General features: G+C 51.0%; 1 protein-coding gene across 1 annotated transcript in view; it reads left to right on the top strand.

Annotated features, from left to right (window-relative positions):
• ADAMTS2 (ADAM metallopeptidase with thrombospondin type 1 motif 2) overlaps window positions 1-18,850 on the top strand; it is a 235,338-nt gene that overhangs the window by 188,487 nt on the left and 28,001 nt on the right. The window contains exons 7-10 of the mRNA XM_077746330.1: window positions 4,740-4,845; window positions 5,521-5,664; window positions 6,111-6,243; window positions 7,542-7,655. Coding sequence (XP_077602456.1) covers window positions 4,740-4,845; window positions 5,521-5,664; window positions 6,111-6,243; window positions 7,542-7,655 — 497 coding nt within the window. The remainder of the gene's footprint in view (window positions 1-4,739; window positions 4,846-5,520; window positions 5,665-6,110; window positions 6,244-7,541; window positions 7,656-18,850) is intronic.

The following is an 18,850-nucleotide window of genomic DNA, read 5'->3' as shown; positions in this document are numbered from 1 at the left end:
TAAAAGTGGTGAGAGCGGCCATCCTTGTCTTGTTCCTGATCTTAGGGGAAAAGCTCTTAATTTTTCACTGGTGAGGATGATGTTAGCTGTGGGCTTGTCATATATGTGTTTTATTATTTTGAGGTTCATTCCTGCGATGACCTCTGTGTTGAGAGTTTTTATCATAAGTGGGTCAGTGGAATTCTGTCAAATCCTTTTTCTGTCTCTACCTAAGTGCATCTATTTTATATGCAAACATCATATTTGTGGATGTCTTAGATCTTAAATAGGCTTCAGATCTAGATATGAAAGGCGAAATAATAAAACCTATGGAATATAATAGAGATATATTCTATATATATCTCCATATTTCTCAGCGTAAGAGGAGATTTCTTTAAAAAGGATGAAAAGCACTAACTGCAATGGGAAAGATAAATAGCATTAAACATTACCATTAAAAACTGGTTCATTAAAGGCCCTGTTAATCTATTGGGGAAAATATTCATAAAACATACGTAACAAAGAACTCATATCTGAAATATATGAATTCTGACAAACTGATAATAATAAATAATTAAACAGCCTAGGGCACCTGGGTGTCTCAGTCAGTTAGGCGTCCGACTTCAGCTCTGGTCATGATTTTGTGGTCTGTGAGTTTGAGCCCCGTGTTGGGCTCTGTGCTGACAGCTCAGAGCCTGGAGCCTGCTTTGGATTCTGTGTCTCCCTCTCTCTGCCACTCCCCTACTCACACTCTGTCTGCCTCAAAAATAAACAAACATTAAAAAAAGTTTTAAAAATAATTAAACAGCCTGGTAGAACAATGCACAAGAGATTTTATCAGGCTCTTTTAAAAAAAAATTTTTTTTATAGTTTTTATTTATTTTTGAAACAGAGAGAGACAGAACATGAGCGGGGGAGGGGCAGAGAGAGAGGGAGACACAGACTCCGAAACAGGCTCCAGGCTCTGAGCTGCCTGCACAGGACCCAATGCAGGGCTTGAACCCACGAACCGCGAGATCATGACCTGAGCCGAAGTCGGACGCTTAACCGACTAAGCCACCTAGGCGCCCCTATTAGGCTCTTAAAAAACCTAAATTGATCAGTAAATGTAGGAAAAGGCGCTCAACTTAGTTGACAGTAGGGAAATGAATTAAAACCACAGTGAGATATCACCTAATAAGAATGGTTAAAATTTTTTAATACTGAAAATGCCAAATCTTGGTAACGATGGGGATGTCATTCTGACTCTCTGCTGATAGGAATATAAATTGGGACAAGTTCTTTGGAAGCCTGTCTGGTAGTGTCTGTGAAAGCCAGACATGTGCCTATGGGATCGCTACTCTCTTAGACGCGCCTCTGCCACACTCAGGCACATGGACAAGATTGTGCTCGAGGGCTCCTGACAACATTACTTCCAGTAACTCCTAAACAGGGAGAAACTTAAGTCCATCAGCTGGAGGGTGGATAAAGGAATGTGATCTGTTCATACAGCCGGGAAAAGAACTACGGCTATTTCTCCACACCGTGGATGAATCTCACACATTGAACAGTGGAAGATGCCAGGCAGAGAAGAATACATACTGACGGTTCTAGTTAATTTCAGGTTTGGAAATGAGCAAAGCTAATCTGTGGCATTAAGTCAGGAGAGTGGGGAGAAGAGAGGGTGTTGTGGTTGTAGGCAGCGAGAAGGGGCTTCTGCCGTGCTGATAGTGATGTATGTCTGAACCGGGGAGGTGGCTACACGGGCGAGGCCCCTTCGCAATGATTCGCTTGTTGTATCCTATGACTTACGCATTTGTATGGATGCATATCACATTTCAAAACAAAGAGCTTAAAAAAAAACTGTATGAAATATATATTCAGAGGAGTGGGCCCATTTTACCCCATCCCCATTTTCTACAGATAGTCATTTTGATTCATTTCTGGTTGATCATCCTAGCGACCTAGTGTATTTCTATAATATACATGCTCATTACGTCCACCACTTCCTTCCATGAATTATTATGCTTAACTTCCCCGTGTCTTCCTCCTCTCTTTTAACCTTTAGCTTCTCTCCCTGACCCATATTTGGACAACTAGGGAGACTTCCTAAGTAACCCTAATCAGAGCCCAAATCAGTGTTAACAGAACATCTCCGTGGCATTGCCATTGCCCCCTTTGCCACACAGAAGGGCACCACAGTGGGGCTCAGGTGGGAACAGAGAATGGCTGAGCACAGAGGACGGCTCCTACTTGGTGTCGGTGCCTCTTCATTTCAAGGGGCTGTTAGTGCCCCACAATCTGAGCCAGATGACAAATGCAGAGGTCCTTCAGCCCTTTAGTTTAGGGGAAAACTCTAATGGGGAACAGAACTGTTCCACAGAGAGAGAAACCAACATAAGTTCTACAGTAAGTGACCTCATCCTTCGTTTCAAAACATGAAAGCACAGCTAAAGACGGCCAGACTTTCTTTTTTTTTTCTTTTTTAAAATGTTTATTTATTTTTTGAGAGCAAGAGAGCACGAGCGGGGAATGGGCAGAGATAGAGGGAGACAGAGAATTCAAAGCAGGTTCCAGCCTCTGAGCTGTCAGCACAGAGCCCAGCGCGGGGCTTGAACTCACAAACCACAAAAGCATGACCTGAGCTGAAATCGAGAGTAGAATGCTTAACTGACAGAGGCACCCAGGTGCCCCCCCTCCTTTTTTTAAACTTACACCGTGAAAAAGCCAGACCAAGATGCACAACAAAATTAGAGAACTGAGTCTAGAGGAAACAGAGATCATTTAGAGACTGAAGAAGAACTTCTTTAAAAAAAAGTTCCCAGAATGTTTGAGAGCATACATCCATAAACCCAGTAGGTTTACTGGCAGGTTAGTAGGAAGAGTCAAGAACAACAAAGAGTTTTTATGAGGCTAAAGATATGATGGGTAAAGTAGACAAGTCAGAAGATGAAATAAAAAGTCAAAGGCATTCGTTCAGAAAGATTAAAACAGGAGAATAAAGACAGAGAGGCTCAATCCAAGAGGTACAATATCTATCTAATAAGGCTTCCAGAAAGAAAGAACGACAGCAAAATAAAATAAGAGGGAAGGGTATAAAGAAAAACAAAAAGACACGTTTGCAGATCTTCAGATCATAAAGACCCATGTAATACGCCAGATAGTGTGAACGTGAAATACTTGCATGGAGGTACTTATGCAAGTGCACGCCTTGCATACAACAGGCAAAGAGAGGATCTCAAAGTTTGGCTCTGGGACACATGCCAGAACAATCTACTCAAAACCTGCAGAGCAAAAAAATACTTTAAGATACAGACTTTCTTGTTTATTACAAGGGAAAAGACAGTGGTTCAATTCCGATGCTTTTCCAGACCAGTCTAATGCCAGCATGCCCTGGGCCACCATGCCCTCCTTCCCTTCTCTACTCTTCTCCTTGAACAACTGCCTTGGGATCTCCCGGTGAGGTCTGCAAGGAGTGAGACTGGGTCAGGGTTCCGAGGGCCGGGCTCCTCGCTCGGCTGGCCTCCAGGTGGTGTCTTAGCAGAGGCCTGCCTTGCCACACACAGCTCTGTACACACATCTTTATCTTGTCCAGGGAGGGGCGAGTGGCTGGCCCCATTCTCTGGTTTTCCTCCGTCGTAGGTGCATCTCAGCATCATGCTCCACCCAACCCCCCCCCATGGGAATGCTGTCCTCCAGTCTTCCCTGAAGACACCTGAAGAGCAACCTCACCCTGTGATCAGACTCCACTCACCCAGGGGGAGCCAGCTGTTCCATAGGCTGGCTCCCTGCAGGCCTTCTCGCCTCCCTGCTGGACACGTTCTAGGTCATTCCTCAGCCCTCCCCTTGCACCCTGGGTATCTCCATTTCCCCCGACCTGCTTCTTTGGGCCATACAATGGCACTGGGTTGGCGAAGCACACTGAGTCTCTTCACAGTTACCCGTGAATTCGGTGGTTCTTTCAAAACCACTTGAGTGGGGGTGGGGGTGGGCTGGCTGAGGGCGGTGCGGGCAAGGGTCCTTGGGCATCTTATGTCGGGGATGTGGCCTGCTGCAGCCCCCTCCCTGCTCCTGCTCCCCACCCTCCGCTTTTGGGGGCACCTGGTATGGTTCTGGCCCCTTCCGCCACAGACACCGGGAAGAGAGGAGGCCTTGGGTAGGAATGTGGCTCAGAATCTCCTCAGCCAGAGTGCAGGTTCACCAGCTGAGAGCTCTGAGGGCCTTGTCTGCAGCTGGTCTACTCCCTCAGCCCTCTCCACCAGTCCTGGCTGCGTGACAGCAGGGCAGTGTGGCATGCTGGCTCTAGTCACCCAGCTCTGCCTCTGAGCAGCCTCAGGGTCTACCCTCCCCGCTCCCTGCATGTGCTGTGGAAATGCGTCGAGCTGGGGTCCCACAGGACCCAGGGAAGACCTTCCCGAGGGAGTGGGTTCAGAGGGCCAGGGTTCCAGCAGCTGCGGGAGGAGGGGTGGATGGGATGTGTTGCCCAGGGGCCAAAAGGTCACTCAGCCAAGTGGGAAGGTGGGAAGTGGCGTGCAGGAGAGTAGCAGGCAGAAAGCTGCTGGGGGACTGGGAGTCCTAGAAGTTGAGACCTGGGACACTGACCCCAGCTGCAGTGTGGACACTGATGGGCAGGGCTGCTGCCTGGGGCCACGCGTCTCCTGGGCAGTTGGCTTGTTTGCTCAGGGGACGGTGGTGAGGGGAGGCAGGCACTGGGGCCAGAACCCCGGATTCCTGCAGGGCGGTGGGCCTGGGAGCTAGAGCCGCCCTTTGTCTCCTCTCAGGCTACGCTCCTGTCACCGGGATGTGCCACCCCGTCCGCAGCTGTACTCTGAACCACGAGGATGGCTTCTCCTCGGCATTCGTGGTGGCCCATGAGACCGGCCACGTGTAAGTGGCTTTGCTGTCCTCGTTGCGTGGGGAAGATTGGGGCTCCCTAGGTCTCCGCTGCGCCCTGAGCACTTGAGATGTAATGTCTCCTCTGTATGAAAAGCACTTGGGATGTGATGTCCTGACCCCAGCGCTGCACAGGGCAGGCCCGAGGTCCACATACTACTGAGGGAACAAATCCAAGGGCCAAGCGGATGCTGGAGGCTTCAAGGCATTATGCCATTCAAGCCCCTGGGTGGGGGGAGGCGCTCCTTACCCCATTTTACACAGGAATAACAGGGGCTCTGAGGGAGCCTCGCCCAGAATTAGAGAGCTGGGGGCAGGGAAGCCACAACCCCACCCGGCTGTGCAGGCCCCAGGCGCCTGAATTTGGGGGCCGGGCAAGCTTGACTGTGACCCTCTTAGGGCCCACTGGGTTGAATGGGTGGAGACTCCGGGCTGCGGATGCCTCCGCCTCCACTGCGGCCTCACGAAACAGCGCCTCCTGGAGGGCAGGGTCCTGAGTGTTCCCCAAGTGTCACTGGCTTTAAGAAGCGAGAGAAAACCCAGCTCGGGACCGACCAGAGAAAGCCAGGGGGGTGGGGGGCGGTGGGAGACGTTGGGGCGGCCCCCCAGCTGCCAGGTCAGTGCGGCCAAGGTGAGGGTCCAGTGAGGCTGCATCGGTCCCCCGCACAGGCTGGGCATGGAGCACGACGGGCAGGGCAACCGCTGTGGCGACGAGGTGCGTCTGGGCAGCATCATGGCGCCGCTGGTGCAAGCAGCCTTCCACCGCTTCCACTGGTCCCGCTGCAGCCAGCAGGAGCTGAGCCGCTACCTGCAGTGAGTACCACCCGGGGCCTGCAGCGACCCCGCAGCCCTGGTCCAGCTCTAGGAAGGCGCATGCGCACCCCCTCCCCCATGCCCCATGTGCCTGGGCCCAGCCCCAGGCCTCAGCCCTCCAGCCTGAGACACAGGAGACAGAGAGGGAGAGCAGTGAGGGTCAGTGTGTGTGTGTGTGTGTGTGTGTGTGTGTGTGTGTGTTGTGTGTTGGGGGGGATCCCATTGCTAGGGGGCCCCTGCCTAGAATGGAAAGTGGGCACAGCAGCTGCACCTTTAATGGGATGCTTGAGTAGCTTACATTAGGGAAAGAGGTGCAGCAGGGAAACCGTGGCAGCACAGCCGAGAGCTGGGGTGTGCAGACAGGCCCACCACCATGGCTGCGGCTGCCCACGGGCTGGACGCTCCCCACTGAAGGCCCCCTGTGGCACCTCCGTGTCTCCTCATAGCTCCTATGACTGCCTGCGGGATGACCCCTTTGCCCACGACTGGCCGGCGCTGCCCCAGCTCCCGGGGCTGCATTACTCCATGAACGAGCAGTGCCGCTTCGACTTCGGCCTGGGCTACATGATGTGCACCGCGGTGAGTGTCAGGGCCCCCCTGGGGGGCTGGGGAGGGGGCACCTCACCCTGACCTGCTAGCTTCTGAGGTGACAGCTGGTGTTGGGGTGCTCTGGAGGGCAGGCCAGAGCAGGCTTCCAGAATGGCAGCATCTCCCTGTACACCCACTGCCCCTCACCCTCTCAGCACCCACTGCCCACCTGGCAACTCTGGACATGGTCCTGGTGACCAGGGCATCAGAAGGGATGGGGGGCGGGCACGGGTGAGGCCTCTGCGTTGCCTGCAGGAGGGCTTCCCCAAGAAAGAAGTGAGGTATAAAGGCTAAGTGGGAGGAGAGAATATTCTGGAAGGCAGGAATCACATAGGCAAAGGCCTAGAAGTGAGGGAACATAGCGTACAGAGGACCCGGCAGTTGTTCCTAGGGTCTAGTGCCAGGACCGGGCCAGCAACAGGAACCCCAGCCATCAGGATTGACAGTCTGCTGATCAGGGCCCACCCTGCCCCAGGCAGTATGGTGAGAGCTTTAGTGTCTTAGCATCTGACCTTATGCTCCTCTCAAATGCATGAAGGAAGTAAGCTAAGTATTCCCATTTTACAGATGAGGAAATCGAGGACTTCAATAACAGGCCTAAGGCCACACAGTGAGCAAGTGGTGGACTTGGTGGTCTAAGCTCTTGCATGACTGCCTAAAGACCTTGGTGGGGCTCGATTCTCACGGCAATGGGAAGTTCTAGAAATGTTTAAAGAGGGGGATGGCATGGCCAGATCTGAATCCCTCAGGGACATCCTGGAGGAGAAGGTATGGGGACAGCAGAGCAGAAAGGCCAGAGAAGAAATGACTGTGAGGTCCAGGGAACAAAGGCCAAGGTTAAAGCAAGAGAAGGGCAGAGGGGAGGGCTTCAGGAGGGCTTTAGGGGGTGGAAGCCTCAGCAGGGGGGCAGTAGGTGCCCATAGGGCCCTGCAGTGACAGCTGCTCCCAGTCACCAGCCACTGGAACCTGGGCCACAGGGATGCCCACCAGCCTTTCTGCCCCATACACTGACTCCCAGCTGTGCGTCCAGACTCCATGGCAGGTTCAGGGGCCACGGACTAGTGGCTGGGGAGGCCCCGCAGCCACCACAGGGACAGGAAGCAGCCACTGCATGCTGGAGGTTGTCATGGCCTCAGGATCGTATAGAGCTCCGGGCACCACACATGGGCCACCATGGGCACCAAGCCATGCCTGACTCCGCCCTATCCAAGAGGACCCTAGGGGACCCTGGGGAGCCTAGGGCCCCGCAGTGGGAGGCAGCCTGGTGAGCTGCCCCTGCTGTCTTCCAGTTCCGGACCTTCGACCCCTGCAAGCAGCTGTGGTGCAGCCACCCTGACAACCCCTACTTTTGCAAGACCAAGAAGGGCCCCCCCCTCGACGGGACCATGTGTGCACCTGGCAAGGTGAGTGGGAGCAGAAGGCCGGCAGTGTGACACGCCCTCATCTCCAGGGACAGGCCCCGCAGCACAGGCGGAGTGGGCGGGGGGAGCCTTCTGAGGGCACCCCTGCCTCCTGCCTACTATTTCTTCTGTTGGTGCAAACCTAGTGTCTCGGAGCTCCTCACTGTGCTTCACGCACCCCCAACTCTGAGGAGCAGTGTCGGGGTTCTGGCAGCCTTTTGTCCCCCCACGGACACTGTCACCTCACTTTCAGGCCAGCATTGGGAACCAGGGGCCGCGGGGTCCTTAGCCCCAGCATCAGGCTTACCCCATCCCTGGGGCCTCCGTGTTTGCCCCCTGGTGGTCACATTTGTCCTTTGAGGCGGCTCCAGGGTCCCATGGCTGGCCGCCCCTGCACCTGCCAGCCACCCCAGACCCACTTCTCACCTTCTAGCAATTTGACAAAAGGTGGGCTTTTCTTACCTTGTCCTTTCTGCCAAAACTCCGGGCTTGATTCTCATAGGCTCTGATGAGACCACATGCTCACTCTTCAGCCAATCACTTGCTGGGGGCTGGCTTATGCAGTGGAGCCTAAGGGTGGGTGACAGACCACGGAAGACAGACCTCCAGGGCTCAGCCCTCAGAAGTCCAGCTGACCTGGCGGTGGCAGATGGGGAGCAGGGAGTGCACGCCGGCGCCTGTGCCCCAATATCAGGCCTAGAAAGGCCCCCAAATCATCTGGGCCTGTGGTCCCTCCATGCAGGTCTTAAATTCTGGCTAATTTTAGTTCCTGGTGGAACTTCTTCAAGATACAGATTGCCAGCCCATCCCTAAAGATTTTGGTTTGGGGTAAGGATCAGGAATTCCTTTGGTTTTTGTTTTGTTTTGCTTTGTTGTATTTTTTAATTATTTTTTTAATTTTTAACTTTAATAAGATTAATACTTTAATTTTGTAATATTTGCCCTTTGAACCACTGTATACAATTACGTGGCCTTTTAGTACATTCACAGCGTTGTGCACCCGTTACCATTATGTACTTCTAGAACTTCTTCATCACCCCAAAAGGAGACCACCTAAAGCAGTGACTCCCCCATTAAGCTGTCTCCAGGCCTGGCAACCACTAATCTGCCTCTGTCTCTAAGGATTTTTCCCTTTCTCGAATTCCACACGAATAGAATCATACAATATGTGCCTTTTGTGTCTGGCTTCTCTTGTCGAATGTTTTTAAGGTTCATTTGTATTGTAGCATGTGTCCGTGTTCTAGTCCCTTTTATGACTGAATACTCTCCCACCATATGCCTAGAGCACAATTTGTTTATCCTTCATCCACTGACGGCCATTTGGATTTTCCCACCTTTCGGTAGTTGTGAATAGTGCTGCTACGAACATCTGTGCACAAAGTTTGGCTTGAGGACCTGGGAATTGGTGTGGGTTTTTTTTTGTCTAGTGTTTTGTTTTGTGAATCAAATTTTATTTTATTTATTTATTTTCAGGAATAGAATGTAGTGATTCATCTCTTACATAGAACACCCAGTGCTCATCCCAGCCAGTGGCATCCTTAATGCCCCTCCCCCCTTTAGCCCTTCCTCCCACCCAACACCCCACCAGCAGCCCTCAGTTTGTTCTCTGTATGTAGGAACCACTGATCTGGCCACTGCGCTTCCTTCATGTTAGGTGGTGGGACCCTTTGTTGTTTGGGCCAGTAAATAAAATTTCACTCTGTGAAATACAGAGCAGTGCTGAAGGCATCGGGGCGGGGCTGGGCGGGGGTCAGGCCGCCCTGGTTCACAAGAGCACAGGGCAAAAACCGATCCACATCAGGGATTCTTGATGGATGTTGGGGGGGGTGCAGGGGCACAGGGAGAGGCGGGCACACCTTCTGGGGCCTGTCACACTCCTCTACCTGTGTGCGTTTGTATGTTCCAGTCTTTCTCATTATTGCATGTGATTTTTTATTTGGAAGGCAGCCCTCCTTACCTTCCCCTTTCCTGCAAGAGGGGAGTGAGGAGGGCACAGGCAGAAATGTGGACTCATTTGGAGAGGGAGCAGGACATCTCAGGCATCCAGGGGCGTGGCTATGAAGACTTCAGCTATCCCTGTCCCTCTGACCGCCACACCCCCACCACCCCACCCCACCCCCACAGGGGGCGACAGAGCTCAGTCTCGGGACACAGTGTGACCTCCTGGGATCCTCGTTGTCCACATTCTCCAGCAGCTCATCCCACGCACGTTGTCCCCTCTTGACCTCCACAGCCACATTATGCCCCTGGTGACTTGGTGTCGTGTTTCTACAATTTCCCAGAAACAGACCCATCTGTATCTACATTCCACATCCAGAGATGACCTGGAGAGAGCAAACAAATGAAACAACATCTTCCACCCTTTGGGTTCAGGGTCAGAACCTGTGGGGACCGGGTAGGCAGGGGATGTCAGCAGCACCCTTGGGGTTCAGGGCCGCGTGATGGCAAGAGGATCAAGGAGGGGAGGAGTGAGGGCCAGTGGTATGCAGCTCCCCCAAGGAATCAAGAGGTAGGTGTGGCTGAGAGAGGAGCTTGGTCACCTGAGATCCATGTTCATTCATTCATACATTCATTCATTCATTCACATTCACTGCATGTGTCTTGCCCCTTGGCCTCCTTCAGACCTCACTGTCTGTGAGGGTCAGCCATGAGCATGGAGAGGCAGTGAGGACAGGGCTAGGGAGTGGCCTGTTGGGGAACCCAGAGAGGCTTCCCAGTCAGTGACCCCCGCTGAAGCCCAAAAAGCAAGAGGAGCAATCCAGGTGGGAGATCCTAGAGGGCGGGTGCCTGGTCAGGAAGCCCAGGGAGGGCAGATGAGACAGGGAGGACTTAGGTTTCAAAATACAGCCTATTTATATCAAATGTGACGTGAGTAAGGCCAACAGATCAGAGGTGATTGCCAGTGAGGCAATAGTTTGTTTCTCATGGATCCTGAAGGAAGGGTCCCAGGGGACCATGATTGGAAATATGGCCATGCTTGGAAGTGGGTCAGGCCAGGAGGCAAAGCATGGGGGCAGCTGTGGCTTCTGTAGAAAGGAACAGGCAAGGCAGGGTAAGGTGGCTTAGGATTGGTCAGTGTGAATAATTTCCATGGGAAGGAGGATCATCATCCGGTACCATCCTGTACCTGCCCCTGGGTGATCCGATTAGAGGAAGCTGACCTTGAATGTGAGAGTCTGATAGAGGAAGTGTTTGGGTCATCAGCTCTGGACTGATTGGTTTGCATTTAAAAATCCCACTCCTGGGTGAGTTGTTCACTATCCTTAGAAACTGGCTAATCCTGGAAGGGGCAGTCCCTTTAGGGTCAGCAGGGCTCCCAACCTCAAAGCATCAGAATCCAGAAAACAAAAAACTTGGTGACTGCCCACGGCTCCCCAGGAGGCTAGGGTGATGGCATCTCCCTGTCCTGCCCTGTTCAGCGTGCTGAAGACGTCGCTCTGATCTGCTACCAGACAAGATGTCTGAGAGCAGAGTCAAGCCAAGCACAGAGGGTCCTCACGGTGCCTCTGCCCCGCCGAGCCAGGCTAGTGGGCTCCATGCCCTCCCTGATTGAGCCAGGGTCGGAGCAGAGGGGGGGTCAAAGATGGCTCCCACCTCAGCATGTCTGTTGGCAGGAAAGAGTTGGCAGGAAAGACACACAGCATCTTGGGAAGCAACACCCACCCTCCATTTTCATGAATTCAATTTCGGAGACACGGGCCTGGTGTCCGGGCCCCGCGATGCCCCTGTGTCATGCCTTGTGTTTCCCTTGCATAGTTGAGGATGGGCAGGCAGGCATAGTGACAGGGGCAGCCCGGGATCTGGACCCCAGAGTTCAAGCCCTGGGTCTCCTTCCTCACCATGTGACTGTGAGCCAGCCTTTGTCCCTCAGGCGAGTCACCAAAGTGTCCAACTCAGTTATCCTCACAGCTCAGGCTCCTGGCACATGGTGCCCACTCGGGACATGCCTGCGAGTGGAAGAAGGCTGAGGACCTCAGTGGTTCAGAAATGCTAAACTTGCACGTCCCTGAAACAGGTCATCTGCCTTTCGGGCTTTCAGAGCAACCCAGCAGAATTCCCGGCCCTGCCTGGATGCACCAGCATTCTCCACGGTATTACCCCAGGACGCACCCCCCTCGAGCTTGTCACCGGCCCAGGATTCACTCAGGACAAGCAGCTTTGTGCTTTTCAATGTTTCAGCCTCTCCATTGTATGAAGTATTTGAAGGCATTTAAGCTTATGTTCATAAAGCATTTTAATGACCTTAAACCTGTTTTCTAAAATAACAGCACCAAGGCATCGGAGTATGAAATTGCTCGTTTGGGGTGATGCTAAGTGCTCATAGTCATCCAGGAGGAAATGAACAACATATTGGAAAGATAGCTCCTGAGTGGTGGAACTAAGGGTGATTTTCCTCTCTTCCTGCGTGTGTCGCGCTCTCTACAAGCATGTGTACTGCCTCTGTGCGTTCGGACTCGAGTGTGTGCAGGAGGTGGTCCATTGCACGCTGGATGTTCTCAGTTGTCCTGAGCCCAGCTCCTTATTTCTGGGCCTGGCACCGATTTGTCCCACAGGGACAAGGGGACCACTGTCGGGCCTCCCCCATCCTCCTAGCCCTTGGTGCCCTCCACCAGCAGTGATTGGAAGTTGGGCCCCAGTCACAACCTTCAGAGATGCCAGGGACACTCACTCCTCTGTGTCTGAGTCAGCTCCGGGTGCTGTAATAAAAATGCCACTGACTGGGGGATTCAACAGCAGACATTTGTGTCTCTCCGTTCTGGAGGCTGGAAGTCTGAGATCAAGGTGCCAGACTGGTCAGGCCCTGGCGAGGGCTGCAGAATGCCATCTGCCCTTGCTGCGCCCTCGTGTTTCAGAGACAGAAATTGTCTTTCTCGTGTCTTCATATAAAGGCACCAGTCTCATAAGGGGCTTCACCCTCATGACCACAGGGTCATGTGATGGGTCTGATGCCGTCACACTGGTGCTTAGGTGTGGACATAAGAATTTGGGGAGGATGCGAACATTCCTTCCACAGCATCCCCTTACCTGGGCCCTCTTCCCTGCCTGCTGGCCCCACCTTGCACCCCCAGCTGGGGGCCACCAGCCAGCATTTCTGGGGGTTCTCTCCTTCCCTTCCATGGCTGAGTGAGGGGCACTTTGGGGTGAGAGATGAGGTAACCGTGGCCTGGAAGGTCATGACCAACAGCACTGGTGGCCTGCAGCCACATCTGCCTGACCCCAGGCTTGCCATCTGTGCACCAGCTTTATGATGGTGGAGCCTTTGACCGCTTGCCCAGAGCCCAGGAAGGAGAATCTAGAGAGGGGCAGCTGCTGTCACACCTCACAAGGGCTCACACTGGTAGGAAGGCAGCTCTGGGAGTCAGTAGGTTGGGAAGGGTGAGAGGCCTGTGCAAGGAAGGGAGGGAGGGAGGGAGGAAAGAGGGAGGGAGGTGGGAGGGAGGGAGGAAGGGAAGGAGGGAGGAAGGAAGGAAGGAGGGAGGAGGGAGAGGAAGGGAGAGAAGGGGAAGGAAGGAAGGAGGGAGAAAGGAAGAAGGGGGGAGGGAGGAAGGAGGGAGGGAGAGGGAGGAAGGGAAGGAAGGAGGGAGGGGAAGGAAGGAAGAAGGGGGGGGGAGGGGGGAAGGAGGGAGATAGGAGGGAGAGAGGGAAGAAGGAAGGAGGGAGAGGGAGGAAGGGAAGGAAGGAGAGAAGGGGAGGAAGGAAGAAGGGAGGGGGAGGGGGGAAGGAGGGAGAGAGTAAGGAGGGAGGGAGGAAGGAGGGAGGGAGGGAGAGAGGAAAGAGGGAGGGGGGAAGAAGGACTGAGGCAGGCTCCCAAGCAGAGATGTGCACTGGGGTAGGGGAAGCAGGGAGGGGTTTGTCTGAGACAGGAGACCCAGGAGGGAAATGTGGCAGTGACGTGGGAGCAGAGGTGGCAGCATGGCGCCCCTGGAATGGACTCTAAGACAGAGATCCGAGTGCAGGCATCTCCCTGGGGAACGCTTGCAGGATCACCATCTGTGGGGAGAGTGAGGCATCAAACAGCAATATGGCCACGGTATGGGTCTCAGCAGACCCCACCCAAAGCTCGGGCTGGCCTCTCAGATCTGTGCCCAACCTTGACCCATGGTTGGCTATGGCTATCCCCAGGAAAGAGGCGTGAATGGCTGGGCTAGGCAGCGCTCTTTGGCTGAGGGCATTTCCTGGAGAGGGATTCAACTGTGAGCATGAGCAGCCAACACGCTTGGTGGCTGGGGGAGCGAGAGCCTCAATCCTGAAGCGGGGTGTCTCTTTGGCACCTGCTGCCCGGATGTGGGGGAAGGAAGGGGAGTGTTGGGCTTCCTGAACAGCAGCATTGGCAAAGGCAGGGAGGAAAGAGGCAAGTATGGCCTCTCCAGAGAGCAGTCAGCGTCCGGGCCTGGCATGGTGGGGGGAGATGACGCAGGAGGAGCGAGTAGGAGCGGGTCATGCAGGGGTGCTGATGCCAGGTTAAAGAGCCAGCCTGAATCCTGCTGCAGCAGGGGCCCGTGGAAGGGTTTGAGAGAAGAGCAGGGGTGAGTCCACATCTTAGGATGTGCCTGCCCTGGCGCCTCACAGTTCCGTTGGACCCCTTAGGATGCTGCTCGTGTGTTTTCATAAAGTTTGCAGAAGTAATTTATTTTAATTCTAATCAGTTAAGATCACTTCTCTTTTCACATCCCCTTCCCCTCCAATACACTTCTCGCTCTGGCATTAGAGCCGCAGTGGGGGCTCTGTGGCTTCGGCTAAGGAGAAATTGCGTTTGGGGTCTATTTCCTGGCTTATGTATATGGTCTCAGTTTCTTTTGTGGCCAGTTAAGTTACTGACTGTAGCTGTCCAGGGGCAGGAATAACATCTAGAGACACTCTGGCCGCTGCCACACCAGTTCATTCAGGGTCACTGCGGAATCTTCGTGGTATGCAGCTCACTGTCCCCGGATCATTGCGGAAAAGATGCCTTGGCTATACCTGAGGTCACGACAGCTTCCGTTTTGGCAGTAGTTTATGTTTGCTTCTGGAGTTTATCTTGCACACGGGCCCCTTTAAACACAGATCCAACTTGGGTATTTCTTTAAAAAGGCTAAGTGTAACCAGATGGTCTGCTTGTTAAAAAGCTGTCCATGCCTCACAGCATATGGATTTCAAAATATAAGGGGTGCTAAAATAAATTTTCAGAGACCAGGAGAGAAAGCTGAGTGCAAATGGGATGCAGAAAGTTTATTCAAAACGTTGATGAAGCTTGAATACACCACTTGAACTGTGACTTTGAAAGTTGTTTTGAAACTCTTTGATAAGAAAATAAGGGAGAAATTACAGACTTCTGATTTGGACAGATGCATGAAAGTACCATCTTTTGTCATTTTCAAATTTATGTAGTAAAGAAAATTCAGATAAAAATTAATAGAAGAGGAGGAAAAAGAGTAAAGAAATCAGGAGAAGTAACACCGACTTCCAAAATTTAATAGTAGGGGCGCCTGGGTGGCTCAGTTGGTTAAGCATCCGAATTCGGCTCAGGTCATATCTCAGGGCTCATAGGTTTGAACCCCTCGGCGGACTCTGTGCTGCAGAGCCTGGAGCCCTATGTCTCCCTCTCTCTCTGCTCCTCTCCTGCTCACACTCTGTCACTTTCTCTCAAAAATAAATAAATGTTAAATTAAAAAAAAACACAAAAATTAATTGTAACAAGAAAAGGTTTCAGATCAAACCCAAAGCAGCCATTTATTAGGAGGAAGAGATAAATATCAAAGGGAAAGGACAGGCTCTTGAAATGTCTGACAATCCAGTTAATGAAGAGGGCATGAATCTGATGAGCACATTGGAAAAGCATTTAAACTTCTTTCTGACTTGACATGAAATGTTGACAACATCAAAGGCAACATGCAGCTCAGAATATTGTCCCTGCAGTAAGTAAGAATGTCAATAGCAACGGTTACTGAGTGTTGCCAATCCAGAGAGCATTTAAAATCAGGCTCTGACAGAGAAAACTTGAAATGCCCTGAAATCCACATCAGAAAACAAAGTGGATAGTAGTTTCTCCAGATGTGATCATCTCCATGTTCCCATGACACCACCAATAGCTTATCTAAATGATCAATAACTTAAAATTAAAGGGGAGCTGGGTAGCTCAGTCAGTTATGTGTCAGGACCCTTGATTTCTGCTCAGATCACGATCTCACAGTCCGTGAGATCGAGACCCACCTGACAGTGCGGAGCCTGTTTGACATTCTCTATGCCCTTTCTCTCTGCCCACCCCCCACCTCAAAATAAATAAATAAACTTAAAAAAAATAAAGAAAATATTTCCCTCAACATGCTCAAACCAGGGTTAGCAAGCCGTCAAACACAGACCCAGGCCTCCGGCTGCCTGGTTTCCTCCCCTCCCCCACCAACAGCTTCGTTAAGATGTGATTCGTATTTAAAATCGCCAAGTTGGTAGTTTTCGGTATATTCACGGAATCCTATAACTACCACCACAATCCAATTTTAGAAGATTGAGGTCACTCCCCAAAGAAGCCCCGTACTGCTTAGCAGTCTCTCTGGTTCATCCTCTCCCCTCAACCCCCCTCTCCCCTCAAGCCATCACGAATCTACTTTCTGTCTCTGTAGATTTGCCTCTCCTGGACATTTCGTATAAACGGACTCATATATATGCGTCCTTTGGGTCTGGCTTTCCTTAATTAGTATAAAGTTTCTGAGATTCACCCATGCTGTAGCACGTGTCTATGTCTTAGTGTGTACCCCTACTTCATTCCATGTAGTGGCTAATAATCCATTGTGGAAATAACACTGTGTTGTATTTATCCATTTATCAGTTTAGGGGCATCTGAATTGTTTCTACTTTTCAGCTCTTAGGAGAAATGCTGCTATGAACATTCCTGTACGAGTTATGGGTGGGTGTGTCGCTCTTCTTGGATACGTACCTGGGAGTGCCATTGTTGAATCTTAGGGTGGCTCTGTGTCTCACGGTTTGCAAAACTGCCAGACTGGTTCCCAAAACAACTGCACTTTTTCACAATCAAGCTAGCATTGTTGTGAGGGTTCTGATTTATCCACCTCCTCACAGTAACTTGTTACATTCTGTGTTTGTCTTGTAACCATTCCCGTGGGTGTGAAGTGTTATTTTGTTGTGGTTTTTGGTTTTATTTGTTTGTTTTGAGAGAGAGAGAGCGAGCGAGCGAGCTTGTGCATACTTGCATGAGTGGGGGAGGGGCAGAGGGAGAGACAAAGAATATCAAGCAAGCTCCACACTCAGCACAGAGCCCGACACGGGGGGCTCCAACCCACGAACTGTGAGATCATGACCAGAGCCAAAATCAGAGTCAGACGCTTAACCGACTGAGCCACCCAGGCACCCCTTCACTGCAGTTTTGAATACATTTCCCTAGTGATGTTGAGCATCTTTTCACCATGTGCTTGGAGGCAATTCATATATATATATGGGGGGGGATAGATGCTTATTCATATCCTTTGCTTATTTTCTAATTGCTTATTTTCTAATTCATCTTTCTATTATTGAGTTATAAGAGTTCTTTATATATTCTGGATACAAGTCCCTTATCGGGGTTATCAGATGTATCCTATGCAAGCATTTTCTCCCATTTTGTGGGTTGTCTTTTCAATTTCATGACAGTATCATCTGATGCACAAAAGGTTTCAGTATTGATGAGGCCCAGTGCGTCTGTGTTTCTTCTTTTGTTGCCTGTACTTCTGGTGTTGTATCTAAGAAATCATTGCCCTTAGGTCAAGAAGATGTATTTCTGTGTTGTATTCTGAGCATAGCCCTCACATTCATGATCCGTTTGCAGTTGATTTTTTATGTGTGAGGTGTGAGGTAGGGATCCAACTTCATTCTTCTCTGCGTGTGGATATCCAGTCATCTCAGCACCATTATTGAGGAGACCATTCTCTCCATTGAATCATCTTGTCATCCTTGTTGAAAACCAGCCGACCACATGTAAGGGCTCATTCCTGAACTCTGCATTCTGTTCCATCAATAGATTTGTCTTTCCTTATAGCAGGGTCACATGGTCTTGATTACTATAGTTCTGTAGTTTTGAAGTATGGAAGCATGACTCTTCCTCTTTTGTTCTTTTCCTTTTTTTTCTAAAGATTTTTTTTTAATTTTATTTATTTCTAGGAGAGAGACAGCGTGAGCAGGGGAGGGTCAGAGAGAGAGGGAGTCACAGACTGACACAGGCTCCAGGCTCTGAGTTGGCAGCCAGCACAGAGCCCAAAGCGGGGCTCGAACCCACGAACCGCGAGATCATGACCTAAGCGAAAGTCGGACGCTTAACCGACTAAGCCACCCAGGCGCCCCGTCTAAAGATTTTTTTTTTTTATTTTTGAGAGAAAAGAGTACAAGTGAGGAAGGGATCTGAAGCAGGCTCCACGCTGACAGCAGCGAGCCCAATGTGGGGCTCAAACTCATGAGCTGTGAGATCATCACCTGAGCTGAGGTCTGATGCTCAACCGACTGAGCCACCCAGGTGCCCCTGCTTTGTTCTTTTTCAAGATTGTTTAGGCTATTCCTGTCCTTTGAGCTGTCAGCATGGCTAGAACCAAAAAGATAACAAGTGTTGGCAAGGATGTGTCCATATCAATTTTAGGAGCAGTTTCTCAATTTCTGCAAAACTCCAGCAGGGACTTTGATAGAATTACATTGAATCTAGAGTGTTGACATATTGACAGCCTGATCCATAAACATGGGATGTTTTTCTTTTTATTTGGATCGTTAAGTTATTTCAGCAGTGTTTTGTCATTTTCCGTGTGCACATTTTGCACTTCTTTTACCTAACTCATTACTAAGGTTTTTTTCCTTCTTTTTGATGCTATTGTAGATAGCTTCTCAGTTTCACATCCAGTTTATTCATAGAATAAACTTCACGGAAATAACAGATGATTTTTCTATATTGATCTTGTGCCCTGCAATCTCACTGAATGTCTTTATTGGATCTGATAGTTTTTTCAGCAGATTCTTTGGGAGTTTTTCTATATAAGATCATGTCAACTGCAAGTAGAGATAGTTTCACTTCTTCCGTTCAGGTCCGGATGCCTTTTGTTTCTTTTTCTTGGCTGCTTGTCCTGGCTAGAACTTCCAGGGCAATGTTGATTAGAAGTCTTGTTCCTGATCATGGGGGGAAAGCGCTCATCCCTTCATGATTAAACATGATGTTAGCTGTGTGTATCTCCATAATGTCCTTTATCAGA

Source organism: Crocuta crocuta, unplaced genomic scaffold (genome assembly GCF_008692635.1).
Source record: "Crocuta crocuta isolate KB4526 unplaced genomic scaffold, BGI_CrCroc_1.0 scaffold218, whole genome shotgun sequence".
Classification (NCBI taxonomy): Eukaryota; Metazoa; Chordata; class Mammalia; order Carnivora; family Hyaenidae; genus Crocuta; species Crocuta crocuta.
The sequence above is the reverse complement of the archived record's forward strand: the minus strand, read 5'-3'. Positions and strand labels throughout refer to the sequence as shown.